Here is a 14269-nt window from a genome sequence, read left to right as displayed (position 1 = left end):
AAATGATTTCTTATTAATATATTAATCTTTTAACATATTAATAAAATCATTTATATTAATTTATTAATCTTATAATAAATTAATATCTCTCCTTTCATAATTTCCTGGTCCGGTTGCTAGGTTTGAGGGCAACCCAAAAGGACTGTGCTGCTATCAATTCAAGTACATACCAATTATAGTTATGGGCTTAGACACCTAATCCAACAGTATTGATTATTTATGATGTATGCAAAATATGGTTTCTTGGAAATACTTCTCTATGGTGATTAGGACAAAGCATGATAGTGATGTGATAAGCCATAATGATGAATCAATGACATACACATGAATTTGTATGATTATGTAAAATGTTTGAACTTGTATTAACTAGTTTGCATGTTTACATAAGAAGTAATCTAGAAGTAATATGCAATTAATTATAATCACAATGAGTGTGATTACTTAGTGAGGTTTAAAATGTATTTCCTTGTGTGATGAATTAATAATATATTAATAAAAAAAAGAATAAACTTAGTGGATCAAGGGTAGCAACCTATACATACATGTGCACCCTATCCAGATTGTGAGGTGGCCTAATAGGTTGGAATATACCTATAGGATAAAAGCTTAAGCCAAAATATGCATCGATTGGTCCATCTAGACAATCATTCGGGACATGGTCCTTGCGGTGGGTGGACTGAGTGTTGTTGGCAACGCGGTAGGGATAACACAAGCATCACGTAGGATTTGGAAGGTGTAATGCGGTGGAATTAGAATCGTTTGTACTTATCCTTAACGACAACATTCAGAATGTTATACTCTACTTATTTAATCATACCATGTGACATAAACAATTAGTTATATTCTCTTTTATTAATAATTTTATTACTTAATAAAGAATCAATTAATATTTACTTGTTTTAAAATATAACCCTATATAATCATATAAGTTATTATCAAATATCATTTCATAACTATTTTCGAGCATAAAGACTTTCAAATGAATCATTTCTTATAAGTATTTGGTAAATACATTTTGAAACTATAATATTTAGTATAGAAATCCAAGATCTAAATTATTTTTTCTATTTTAAATTCCAATTTTAAACTTGTTATTAAAGGTCCAATTTTTTAAACTGGTTATTGAAGTTTGACTTGGAAACAAATTTGTTAATTATTGTACTATATTATCTTTTAATATTGTTTTGATGTAAATTGAATATTATGGTAAAAAAACGGAAAAAATGGGATGAAATGATGAAAAAGAAAATTAAATTTGTAGAAAAAAAACATAGATTGACCAAAGGATGAACAAACTTCTTAAAAATTTAAAATTAATTTTTGTAATTAAATGTTCTTTAACAGAATTATACAATGATCCAATTTTTAAATAAAATTATGTGACTATGTTTACGATTGTGGTTAAAAAGTCATCATTTTGCACATTAATATAAATAAACAGCAATAGATTAACTTCAATTTTAAATTGATAAGAAAATGAGATTACTATTAAATTAATAAGTTTCTTATTATTAATATAAGATAGTAAAAAACTAAGGGTAAATTACACCATTAGTCCCTCGTGCATATGTCCAAAAGCATGTTTGGTCCCTATTTTCAAAAATTAACTCAGACCGTCCTTCATTTGGTTAAAAGTTGCACACTTCATCCCTTGTTAGTTTAAATTTGCACGCTTCATCCCTTAGGAGATATAAAATGACTATTATGCCCTTTTATTTTTATTTTCCATTTAATTTAATGTTATGATTATTAGTCTTAATTTAAAAATGAAAGGAAAAATAGGGCAACCACTATCAGATCGAGCACACCACCAGCATAACTCAAACACCATTATTCCATCGCCACCTTCCTAGTTACACCCTTATTCCACCTTTCTTCCTCAATCAAAAACCTTAAAACATCTTAAAACCCACCACCAACTTCCTACCACCTCCTTTGTCGGGTTACACCACAATCAGAACACTCTTGTCGCACCTGTGTTCACCGTCGTAAACCACAACCAACACCCATTTTAAACTTACCGGAACCACCACCCAGAAACCTAATATGGATCTTCCTTCAACAATTCCCTGTTGATGAAAAATCATACACTAAAAATCATCCACCTCTAAACACTTCACTAACACATCCGATCTATCTCTCAAAACCCTTTTGTAAACTGAAGAAAATTTGTCCTCCCCAGCAAATTCACATCTCGCATCGGAAATGTATCGGGTGGCATACTCGATTTTTTCCAATTTGAAACTTTGTAATGAGTTTGATTTGGCACAAAACCCTCTAGTACCACCGAATCTGGGGTTTCAAACTGAAATAGAGGTGCAACTACGGTTTCAAACGGAGGTGGAGGCAGAAAATAACAGATTCCTTTTTCTTTTTCTGTTCGATGAGGATCATGACACAGATGAAGGGTGTTGGCAGGAGTGCAGTTGAAGGGTGGTGTACAGACAATGAACGATGGCGGCGATGGTTGCTCTGATGATTACCTTGCTCCTATGGTGGCTGAGATAGAGTTCGTGAGATGCACAGAAAGAAATGGAGGAGATGTGTGGTCGACAGTTGGATTCCAGAAGAGAGAAGATAGTGGATAAGTAGATTTCGTCGGTGGATGCTTCATGGTTAACGGCGGCTTGATGGTTGCAATCCGTCGATAGTTAGAGAGGAAAAGGGGGAAACGAGTACGGGGTAAGAATAAGGCGGAGGGGGGAGGGTGAAGATACGTTTTTTCTTTTTTTCTTTTTAATGTAAAAATAATAAAGGAATAAAAGAAAATTAAAAAAGGAATTTTAAGGGTAAAATAGTCTTTTTATTTCTGGAGGGACTAAGCGTGTAAGAAAAAACAAACCTAGGAACCGTCTGAGTTAATTTTTGAAAATAGGGATTAAACGTGCTTTTTAGCACATGCACGAGGGACTAATGGTGTGATTTACCCAAAAACTAAACATACGTACATAAATATACATTTAATTTTGTCATTCAATATTAAATTATATATTTAAAAGAAAAATTATGTTGATCTACTTAATTCCCGAAATTGCCCTTCCACTCCCGCCAAAGCCAATTGATTTTTTGAAACTAATTTCCAGCTGTATCACTTTACTCCTTTTCGTCTTTTTTCTTTAATAAAATCCGATAAGCTCGGTCCCGAACCGAACCCCTTCCGACCGTTACTCCGAACCTAATTTCAAATCTCCATTAAACCTTCCACCTTCTCAACAACTAACTCCCCAAATCCCTAATTTACAGGCATTCACCCAAAATCTCAAAAATGGTGTCCAAAGCTAAGAAGTCAAAAGGATCTCCGGCCAACCGTAACCTCCGCCGCCGCAAGAAGACTCCCGTCACCACCGCCACCAAGACAGCCTCCATAGTAGTTGCCTCCATCAATAAATCCTTCTACACCTGCCACCGCCGCCTCATCAAACTTTTCTCCAAACTCGTTCGTATTGCCACTCCCAAGAGTAAATCCTCCGTCAAAAAAGGCTACAAAGTCCTAAAAAAGTTCCCCAACTCCACCGACAATCAGATCGCCACCGTCCGCCGCTCGCTCTTCCAGGAATCTACCTCCGCCCTCCCACCACCAAACTCCCCTGATCAAAAAACGGTGTTCCTTGACCTTGACGAAACCCTAATCCATTCCACACCTGCCACCGGAGTATCACCTCCGGGAACTTATGATTTCTTAGTGAGGCCATTGCTGGATGGAGAAAGAGTTGATTTCTATGTGCTGAAACGCCCATTTGTTGACGAATTTCTTCAGTTCTTGAGCACAAATAACTACGAAATTGTGGTTTTCACAGCTGGAATCGAGGAATATGCTTCGTTAGTTTTGAATAAATTGGATTGCAGGGGTTTGATTTCACACAGATTGTATCGGAATTCATGTAAGGAATTCGAGGGTAGGTTTGTTAAAGATTTATCAGATCTTGGGCGGGATTTGAAGAAGGCTGTGATTGTTGACGACAACCCTAATTCCTACAGTTTTCAACCCGAAAACGCAATCCCCATTAGACCTTTCACTGATGACCTTGGAGATGATGAATTGAAGAAATTGATGAGTAGGTTTTTTACAAACTGCAATAAATTCGAAGATTTGAGGGATGCCGTGAAGGATTATCTTGGCGATGGAACTCAGAATTCAAAATCAGAGATATCGTTTTTTGAAAACAGTAAGAATTTAAACCTTCAAACTCTAATTGAAGTTTGAATTAGATGTATTTTTTCCCTTTTTTTTTTTCTAATCATGTGCAACCGTTTGCTTGATGAATTTAATTTCTATTTACCCTGCTTCTCTTCTCTGTTAACTTCAACACAACATCATGATACAATGATGAATGATCCAGCAAAGTATCATAGCAACATGCATTTTATAAAAATGTCTCACAACAAATAAAATCTTAGAAATATTATAGATTAATTAAATTAAAAAGACAAATAAATAATTATGGTTGATTATTTTCACAACCGTATTAGATTACGTTTCTTGTATGTGGCATTGAATTAGTTGTTGTCATATTTAGTTTTTGGTTTGTTAAGATGCATTATATCATATATCATTTTTGATATTCATAAGTTATTTATGAATAAAAGTAAATTTGAATAAAAAAGTTATGCAAAGAAATAAAATTCATAATTGTTTTTCGATTTAACGAAAGCTAATTGTGTTCATAGGAAAACAAAAGAAATATTAATAGATCCGTATATTAATAAATCCTCAATACGGAATAAAAAGACAATCCATTTAGTTTTTGGTTTGTTAAGATGCATTATATGATATATCATTTTTGATATTCATAATTAAGAAAAAAAATAATAGATATAATGATTATTTATAAATAAAAGTAAATTAAGATAAAAAAATTTATCAGAGAAACAAAATTCGTAATTCTATTTCAGTTTAACGAAACGTAATTATGTTCATAGGAAAACAAAATAAATATTAATAGATTAGTAATACGGAATAAAAATACAATTCATTTAATTAATAACATACTAATTATCATGTTCTAAGGGAGGACGGAGTCGTTTCTCTCCTCCCGACGAACCCACTGTGGAGGGAATCGAACCCGCCCAAACTGGATGCCTCCTAACCCGTCTTCCCTAAATTCTTGCTTTGGTTTCAACCTCCAGCGGGTTCCTCAAGCCGCAACACCCCTCTCTTTCTCTCTTGCTCTCCTCCCTCTACTCCTTAAACCAGTTACGACTCCGTATTCCCTAACAATAACTTCTGTAGGTACAACAACATTTTAGAGGGTGATTTTGGTTTTGGATAGTTTATTTCAAATGATAAATATTATTTTAATTATTAACTTAGAGCAGGTGAAAACTTTGTTTTTTAAAGGGAAATCTCCATAAAAGTTAAAATTTTGGCAAAATGTTTAATAAAGTTCTAAATTTTATTTTTTTAATAGAAAAGTCCCGCTTTTTTAATTTTTTGAATAGAAAAGCTTAAGAAACCGACAAATTTATTTACTTTAGCCATTTTTGACCTGCAGAACAGATCATGTGACCAAATTGTTAATTTTCAAGAATAATGTGACTTTTCTTTAAATTTCTTCAAAATTTGTATAAAATATATAAACATATTTTTTACATATTCATATCTATTTTTACGTATTCATATATTTTATAAGTTTTTATGTGTACATGTTTACGTATTTTTATGTATTTTAAATGTATAAACATATTTTTTTACATATTTATATTTATTATTACCATTTTACATATTTTTATGTGTTATTTTTTTATGTATTAAGTATTTATATATATATTTTTATGTAATTATGTATTGTTAATTTTTTTATATAGATGTTTATGTATTTTAAATGTATAAATATTTTTTTTTACATATTTCTATGCAATTTTAAATATTTTACATATTTTCTAATGTGCTTTTTATGCATTATGTATTTATATGTATTTTTTACGTATTATGTATTTTTTTTAAGTTTTCCATATATATGTTTATGTACTTTTATGTATTTCAAATGTATAAAAGTATTTTTTTTTTTACATATTTGTATATATTATTATGTGTTTTTTTATGTATTATGTGTTTTTTTATGTATTATGTATTTTAAATGTGTAATAATATTGTTTTTACTTTATTTATTTTTTACTTTAAGTAGTCTTCACTATTTCATCTAATTCGTACAACTTCTTTGAGTATGTCTAGATGGTTTTCCTACATACCCACATATTTTCAGCTTTTCTCATTCGATGTTTAAAATATGTAGGTATGTAGGAAAATCATCTAGACATAGTCGAAAAAGTTGTACGAATTGGATGAAATGGTGAAGACGAGTTCAAGTAAAAAAAAATACATAAATACGTATATATATATATATATATATATATATATATATATATATATATATATATATATATATATATATATATATATATAGTTATAGTTATAGTTATAGTTATACATTAAAGATACGTAAAAATACATAAACATCTATATAAAAATCTTTAAAAAATACATCAATACGTAAAAATTCATAAAAATACGTGATACATAAAAAACATATAGATATACATACAAAATGTGTAAAATACTTAAAAATACATATAAATACGTAAAAAATATATTTATACATTTAAAATACATAAAAATATATAAACTTCTATAGAAAAACTTTAATGAATACATAAATACATATTACTTAAAATAACACAAAAATAAATAAAACTTTTGTAAAATACATATAAATACCTAAAAAAAATAGGTTTATAAATTCAAAATAAATTAAAAATGTAAACAAATACATATAAAAACTAAAAAAAACATACATAAATACAGAAAAATAGTTATAAATACGTAATACATAACAAAATAACACATAAAAATACATAAAAAATATGTAGAATACTTAAAAATACATATAAATATGTAAAAATTACGTTTATACATTTAAAATACATAAACAAATACATATAAAATTTTTAAATAATACATAAATTCGTAAAAATAGTTATAAATACGTAAAAACTATGTTTATATATTTTATACAAATTTTGATTAAATCTACAAATAAGTCTTAATATTTTGGAAAAATTAACAATTTGGTCTCATGACCTGCTGAACAGTTAAAAAAGGCTAGAGTGAATTAATTAGCCGATTTCTAGGGTTTTTCTATTCAAAAAGTTAAGAAGTCTAGATTTTTCTGTTTAAAAAATAAAATCTAGGATTTTCTTAAAAAATTTCTCAAAATATTGGGATTTTTGTAGAGATCTTCGTTAAATTAATTTATGTGGTGTTAAACCGATATAAGTTAATAAACACTATTTTAGTGTTTGTCAAAATGACAAAAATAAAATGTTTTTTAATGGTGTGAGAGAGTTATAAGTTATAAAATTTTCTTTTGATAAGTTTAAAGGGAGTAACTTATAAAAAATGACTTATTTTCGGTGTGAGACAACTATAATTTTTAAAATAAAAAAAAAACATATATAAAAGCATTCATTTTAACGGTTCCATACTTTGAGCCGATAATAAGTTAAAAAAACCTATTTTTAAAACTTTCTCGAATACCTTTTTTATTTTAATATATCTTCTTCACAAATAAATCGAGGGAAAGGGTATCATGGTAAGGGTGTGCATTTGAACTTTTGGACCAAACCAGACAGGTAACCGAACGTGGATCGGTCCGATCCAAAATCCATCAATTTTGTAAAAACGGTTTGATCCGGTCCAAATACTCACCCGACAATCCTAATAGATAAACTAACTTTTTTGTAGGGCTTCAACGAGTTGTACTATATGTATCTAAAGTTGTATCGATCCAATGGGTACAAGAACCGATAAATCCGAACCTGGCCTGACCTCAACCGATCTGGTCCAAGGTCAACCAATTTCTATAAAATCGGTTCATTCCAAATGCACACCTGTATATATGGGCTATCTTTGTATCATCATTACATGTAATAAAAAAAATAACAATATTGGTTACACTAAGTGTAAGACTCATATATTACATGATTTTATTTTAAAAATATAAATATGAAATTCTAAACATTTGAAAAGTTTCAATTTATAAGAAAAATAAGAAAAATATTTACTTATTAAAATTAAAGTGTTTTTTTTTATTTTAAATTTAAACAACTAATTTAGATAAATAATTAAAGGAAACTAATGAGACTTTAATTTTGAAATTTTGAAAATTTGAAATTAGAAGGAAGTCAATTAATGAATTTGATATCCATTTATTTTTACATTTATTATAATTATTACATTTAAATATTATATGAAATTTAATAAAATGGAAAAATCCATAAAATGACACATGAATTTTATTATTTTTAAATAACCACAAAATAACATAACAAAAATGAATGAGAGTCAATGTGGTAAAAAAAAAGATCTTTATTTATTGAGTAAATTACTGAAATCGTCCCAGTGGTTTGGTCAAAATTGCACGTTTGATCCGTAACTTTTTTTTTTGCACTCGGATCGTCCCTGTGGTTTGATTTTGTTGCGTTTTTCATCCCTGTGGTTTGATTTTGTTGCATTTTTCGTCCCTTACATACATAAAGTTAGGGACCAAACATGCAATTTTTACCAAACCATAGGGACGAAAAAAGCAACAAAATCAAACCAACGGGACGATCCGAGTGCAAAAAAAAAAGTTAGGGACCAAACATGCAATTTTGACCAAACCACAGGAACGATATCAACAATTTACTCTTATTTATTAGAATAAACTAGTTGTAAAATCTATATATTACATGGGTTTTTGAAAAAAAAAAAAATAAACAAACATGAAGATCTAACAAATTAGAAAATTTAAATCCTCCTTAATAAATAAATATTTTTTGCCACATTTCAAACTTTCATGAGTTTTGACACTTGTTATTTTGTGGTATTTTTAAAATAAATATTATTCACTTGTCAATTTTTGATTTTTTTCAAATTTTAAAATTAAAATCATACGTATTAAATATCATATATATGATATTAAATTGCAATAAATACGCTTCTTCCTTTCTTATTTTAAAGTTGTACATTAAAAAATATTTTCTGTTTACATTTTAATTTAATGTTTAATCTTTTTTAAACCAACACGTGTAATACACGTGTCTCACACCTAGTTTATAAAAAAATAGTAAAATATTTAATTATTAAAACTGAAGTGTTTATTTATCTTTTAAGTTTAAATTAATAATTTAAATAAATAAACAACTAAAATAATTAGATTCAATTTAAAAATGTAGAAAATAAAAGGAAAGTTGCATTGATGAATGAGATATACATTTATTATATTTAAGTATTATATTAAGTTTAATAAAATGAAAAAATAAAACCACAAAATGATATATATGAATATAATTGAATCTAAATTTACCACAAAATAACATGTAACATAATACATAATAGGATGAAAAATGACAATATTATTTTCATTTATTACGAATGATTATTTGAAATATGCTGTATAGGAACTTAAGAAAATGCATTATATGAAATGCATGATAGGAACTTGCATCCATAACAAAGTAATCATCAAAAAGGTCGATATATATGATTCACGGGACTTTGGCTATTGTCTCGTGTACTTTCTTGGTCAATTCTACATTTTTTGCAATTCTAACAAGATTTAAGGAACCACAATGAAAGAGTTTAAATTTTTATGAATAATTGTAAACTAATTTAAAATAATCACAAAATGACATATAATAAAATGAATGAGAATATGATATGTGGTAAAAAACACTCTTTATTTGTTACTTTATTTATTAGAGAGTAGGTCATCAATTTCAAAAAGTGCTATATCTTTACTATATTATTAAACATATTACCTATTTCTTGAAATTTAAGAGGTACAACTATTTGAACATGAAGTATAATCATATTAAGCTTACAATATTGAAGTGTATACGTGCACCAAACCTAAATGTATCTTATGGTGTTAACTCTCAAGATGTTGAGAACCATAATTTCTTCTACATGCTACCACCTGCCGCCAAACCACATCTCACCTGTCTCTTTCTCTTTGCCCTTTCATGTCTCCGACAACCCTCTGTTGCCAACTTACCAACAACTTCTTGACACCACCGTTACAAACTCCGCAATCACTTCTCTATTATCTGTCATTAGTAACCTAAACCCTAACTCTAACGACATTCGCCATCCATCGCACTACCTTCTACACAACCATTGCTACCACAAAGATCTCCGCATGCTTGCGCTTTCTTATTTTCTTATCTAAAACGACATCAAATGTCCTTCTTTATCGACGCAACGACCTCCACCATGAGGCTTCCAAACCGGGTAAAAGACATCCAAAACCAGCACCTGCTATTATTTATGGATTTGTTTCTATTTGTGTTTCTGTTTTGGAATTCGTTTGTTTGAAAGATTTCTAATTTTTAGGGTTTTATCGAACTATGATTCCTAAAAAGAGGTGATATTCAGAAATTATGTTATCAAAGGTAATATTCTACTTCTAACTTTTTGATTATAAGGTTGGTTGTTCTCATTTTGTGCTAAGAGGATCTGCTTCAATAAGGGTTGTTCAGTGTGGTTTTTGGACTTTCAGGTTGCTATTATGGTGAATTTCTGGTAGTTGTTATGGTTTTGTTGCTACTTAGTTATGGAAGATGCCTAATGTGGTTGATTAACTTAATGAATTGTGCAATTAGGTCCAGATACAGATCTTGAATAAGCAGAGCTTCTTAAAATCTTTCTCATCCAAACATTGTTGCAGGTGACATTTCACTTGTGGAATCCTCTTGCAAAAGGAAAGAGGCCCGCATAAAATCAACAATCAATTTTCAATGTAATCCCAATAAATCAAAAACTATCTTATTTCAAATTCGAATCGATAGCGTACGTCAGCCGACTTCATATACCTCAGTCACCATCCATTTCAAGATTATTCCATTGTTGATTCATCTCTCCCCTTTCCAATTTCTGAGTTATCGGCCTTCATTTAGTCAATATAAACAGATGACATCAAGATTTCACAATCGGTTTCAATCGATCTTTTCGTCACCTCGCCTGTTAATGTCTATCGGCGGAAGATGGAGACATCGGCCATTGTTTCTTTTTCTCATTCTAATCCCGCTCAATCAAGCAAATCTGTTATTTATTATCTAAGGCAATTGTGTCCGATAAAAGTAGCCATCCAAAGGTAATCAAATATTTTCGCCGCTTTTATTGCTAAGTAGTTTTTCAAGCGATGGTACTATTGGGGTTATTAGAGACGATGGACACAAAGTAAGATGATCTCTCTATGATTTATAGTAGTATTTTCGAAATTGCTAAGGTCTGGTCAAACCTTTTTTTTGTTATTATAACGAGAAGATCTAATTAGGAGAACAGTTCATGTATCTGGTTTCTAAGCTTTTGTGTTTCTATATTTGTCACTCTCGAGTTCATGCGGAATCACAGTTTCATAGAAAGTTTCAGCTTCTCATCACCTGTTTTGGTTCAAATATTTCTTTATGAATTGCTTCAATTTTGGCACACCAACTGTTCGATAAATTGCTTAAGTTGTTCTGCACAACAAGTTTTTGTGATTTTACCGACAATAAGTAATTATCTATGATTTTATCTGAAAACACACACAATTTGTTGTCTAAATCAGCCTACAAAATTGGTTTGATTGACATAAAGTTAACCTTATTGGTGAGGCACCATACCAATAAGGCAATGTACCACCTACAGTTTATCCTTTTTTAAATTTTGTGTTACCTAAGTACTAGGCTAATAGTGTGTCATTAAATATATTTGGAGTCTTAATAGTTTCAGATGTTAATTGCAGGGATAAATATGTTATACAGCTGGTGGAAGAATCGTAGATGGGTTATTGGGCTAAAAATGTAGCGATTGTCGATTATTTATGTCGTAGGAAAACTCCTTGATTTCCTTTTCAAATGTGATTGTCTAAAATTTATATATATATAAGAGACATGCGTTCCAACACAAACAGTTTAAAATCCGCTAGAAGTTAATATAGTGGAATTAATGAGGAATTGTTCCATATTTGTCCTTTGCCTTTGCGATTAAGTTGAATTCTGTAGTTATGGCTTATTGATCAAGTTTACCCTCCCAATTCTTTCATTTTTGATAGAAAAGTAGTATTTTAGTTTAAACAATTATGTTGGTGACGATGATGGATAGTTAGGTATTTATGTGGTTCGTACTTTTTGTTGGTCAAATGAAGTATGCAAAAAAAAAAAAAAAAAAAAAAAAAAAAAAAAAAAAAACCCTCTTAAAGTATGATAATATATACAAACGACCAAAACTAAGAATTTATATTGTAATTTTAATCAACTATCATCAAATATAATTAGAAAAACCAATTATTGTCATCGCTTTTTAGTTTTATATTTTTTTAAAATGTTTGAATCTTTAGGATGAACTATCAATTATTATCCAAGAAATTTTGGAATAAGAAGTCAGTTTTTTTTTTTTTTTTTTTTTTTTTTTCAGAACCTACCCACAACCAGAAGAAGATTTGGGAAATATCAATAACTATTAAAAGATTTTATTACTTAAAAATGACAATGTTAATCAAATTTAACAAAAAAAAAAAAAACATTTTCTTGATTCATGATATTTTTGAAAAGCTAAACATTAAACACCAAATCATAAACTTTAAAAATAAACTCTTAAAAGTTTTCTTTGACAATCATGTATCTATATTCTAATACTATATTTTATTTGGGGACATGTATTTCAAAGGAAATAAGTCTAAACCACAAACCATAAACCTTAAACCATTAATTTTCGTCGCCACAAACCATAAATCTTAAATCATTAATTTTCATCGCCCTACGAAAAGTATTCACTAAAATGAAACTATTTGACATTGGCTGAAAGAAAACAGATCATCGTCGGAACCTAATCACATGGTTTCACACATTTTTTTTTAACCGATACAACATTATATTTTTGTTTTAAATCCAAAAAAATCTCCCTCGATGAGTTAGTTTTCAAATAACAAATTACCATCTTCCAAACTTTTTGCTTACATTGATGTCAAAGTTGAGTGCTCAAACATAAATGTTTCCGAAGAAAAATAATTGCCCAAAGAAACTATTAACACCCGTCGCTTCGCGCGGGTAAACGGCTAGTAGAAACTTAAAAAAATAGATGATATGAACTTATATTAATAACAAGTAATCATTAAGCTTATGCAAAAGATTGTTATATATAATTCTAAGGGCTTTTCGGTGTACTTTCTCCGTTAATTCCGTCTTTTTTGCAATTCAACAAAATTTAAGGAACCATAAAGAGACCGTTTAAATTTTCATGAAGGGTACTGATTCTTCCACTGAAGTATTTTATCCTTCCACTGAAAAAATTATTTATAGACAATTATACCCCTAACATTAACTTGTAAATATTTAAGAGAGAGAAAGATCTTTTTGTTTCCAAACGAATTACCATGAAAAACACGGTTTCCTCCTTCCTTAAATTCAGTATTACGTTGTTAGTACCTCTTCCACACTTTTAACGGTGAACACAGCAGCTTAGCTTGGCATTTGCAAACCTCCATTGCGATAACCTATTGTTCATCAATTTTGAATAATTTCCAATAATATTGTTTGATTTGGATATCAAATATTGTACAAAGTCCATCCATTCATCTTCTTCATCAATATGACCTTTGCATTGGTCATAAAATTGGCGACTGTTCTTGTATGTGCATTGAAGGTCCATAAGTTAATAAGATGCGTGGCTCCACATAAAACAATCAAAGCAGTGAATTGAACAAGTACCCATGGATAGGGGAAAACTGCTGATTTTTTAAAGAAATACATTAACTCCAATGGGATTGAGAAATAAGTTAGCGCAATGAAGAAATCTGGTATGTATTGATATTTCATCAGAAGTTAAACCCATTAAAGGGTTGGTGATGATTACAGCCGACCAAAAAATCAACAACTCTAACAGGGGAATCCAGATTGAAAGTGCAAAGTTGTGCTCAGCTCTCAACATCCCATAGCTTGGCTGACTCATCGGCACTCCCGTCTCTTGTACAACCAATACCAATACCAATACCAATACCAATGGTTAATCAGTTCGGTTATTATTATCTATTGATCTACTTCTTCCGACATTTCACTTTCTTTTGCCAAAATCACTTTAAAACTCTGCTGATTCTATCCCCACCCCCACACCCTTCACCGACGGTGATTTTTTCTTCGCAAAAATGCGTCTCCAGCCTTCTTTTTACCTGTCGGATTAGTAACGCCACTGGAAGAGGACAAGGATCCATTCCCATTTGTTGAGTCAATTTAATGACAATATATTCAAGTT

General features: G+C 29.8%; 1 protein-coding gene across 1 annotated transcript; it reads left to right on the top strand.

Moving 5' to 3' along the window:
* Positions 1-3211: 3211 nt before the first annotated feature.
* LOC145038550 (uncharacterized) lies at positions 3212-4286 on the top strand. The gene has a single exon (XM_078986878.1). The coding sequence runs from the start codon at positions 3266-3268 to the stop codon at positions 4202-4204; it is 939 nt and encodes a 312-aa protein (XP_078843004.1). The 5' UTR covers positions 3212-3265; the 3' UTR covers positions 4205-4286.
* The last annotated feature ends 9983 nt before the right edge of the window (positions 4287-14269 follow it).

Source organism: Lactuca saligna, chromosome 4 (assembly GCF_052625555.1).
Source record: "Lactuca saligna cultivar CGN05327 chromosome 4, ASM5262555v1, whole genome shotgun sequence".
Classification (NCBI taxonomy): domain Eukaryota; kingdom Viridiplantae; phylum Streptophyta; class Magnoliopsida; order Asterales; family Asteraceae; genus Lactuca; species Lactuca saligna.
Note: the sequence above shows the minus strand (reverse complement) of the source record. Positions and strands in the feature narration are given on the sequence as shown.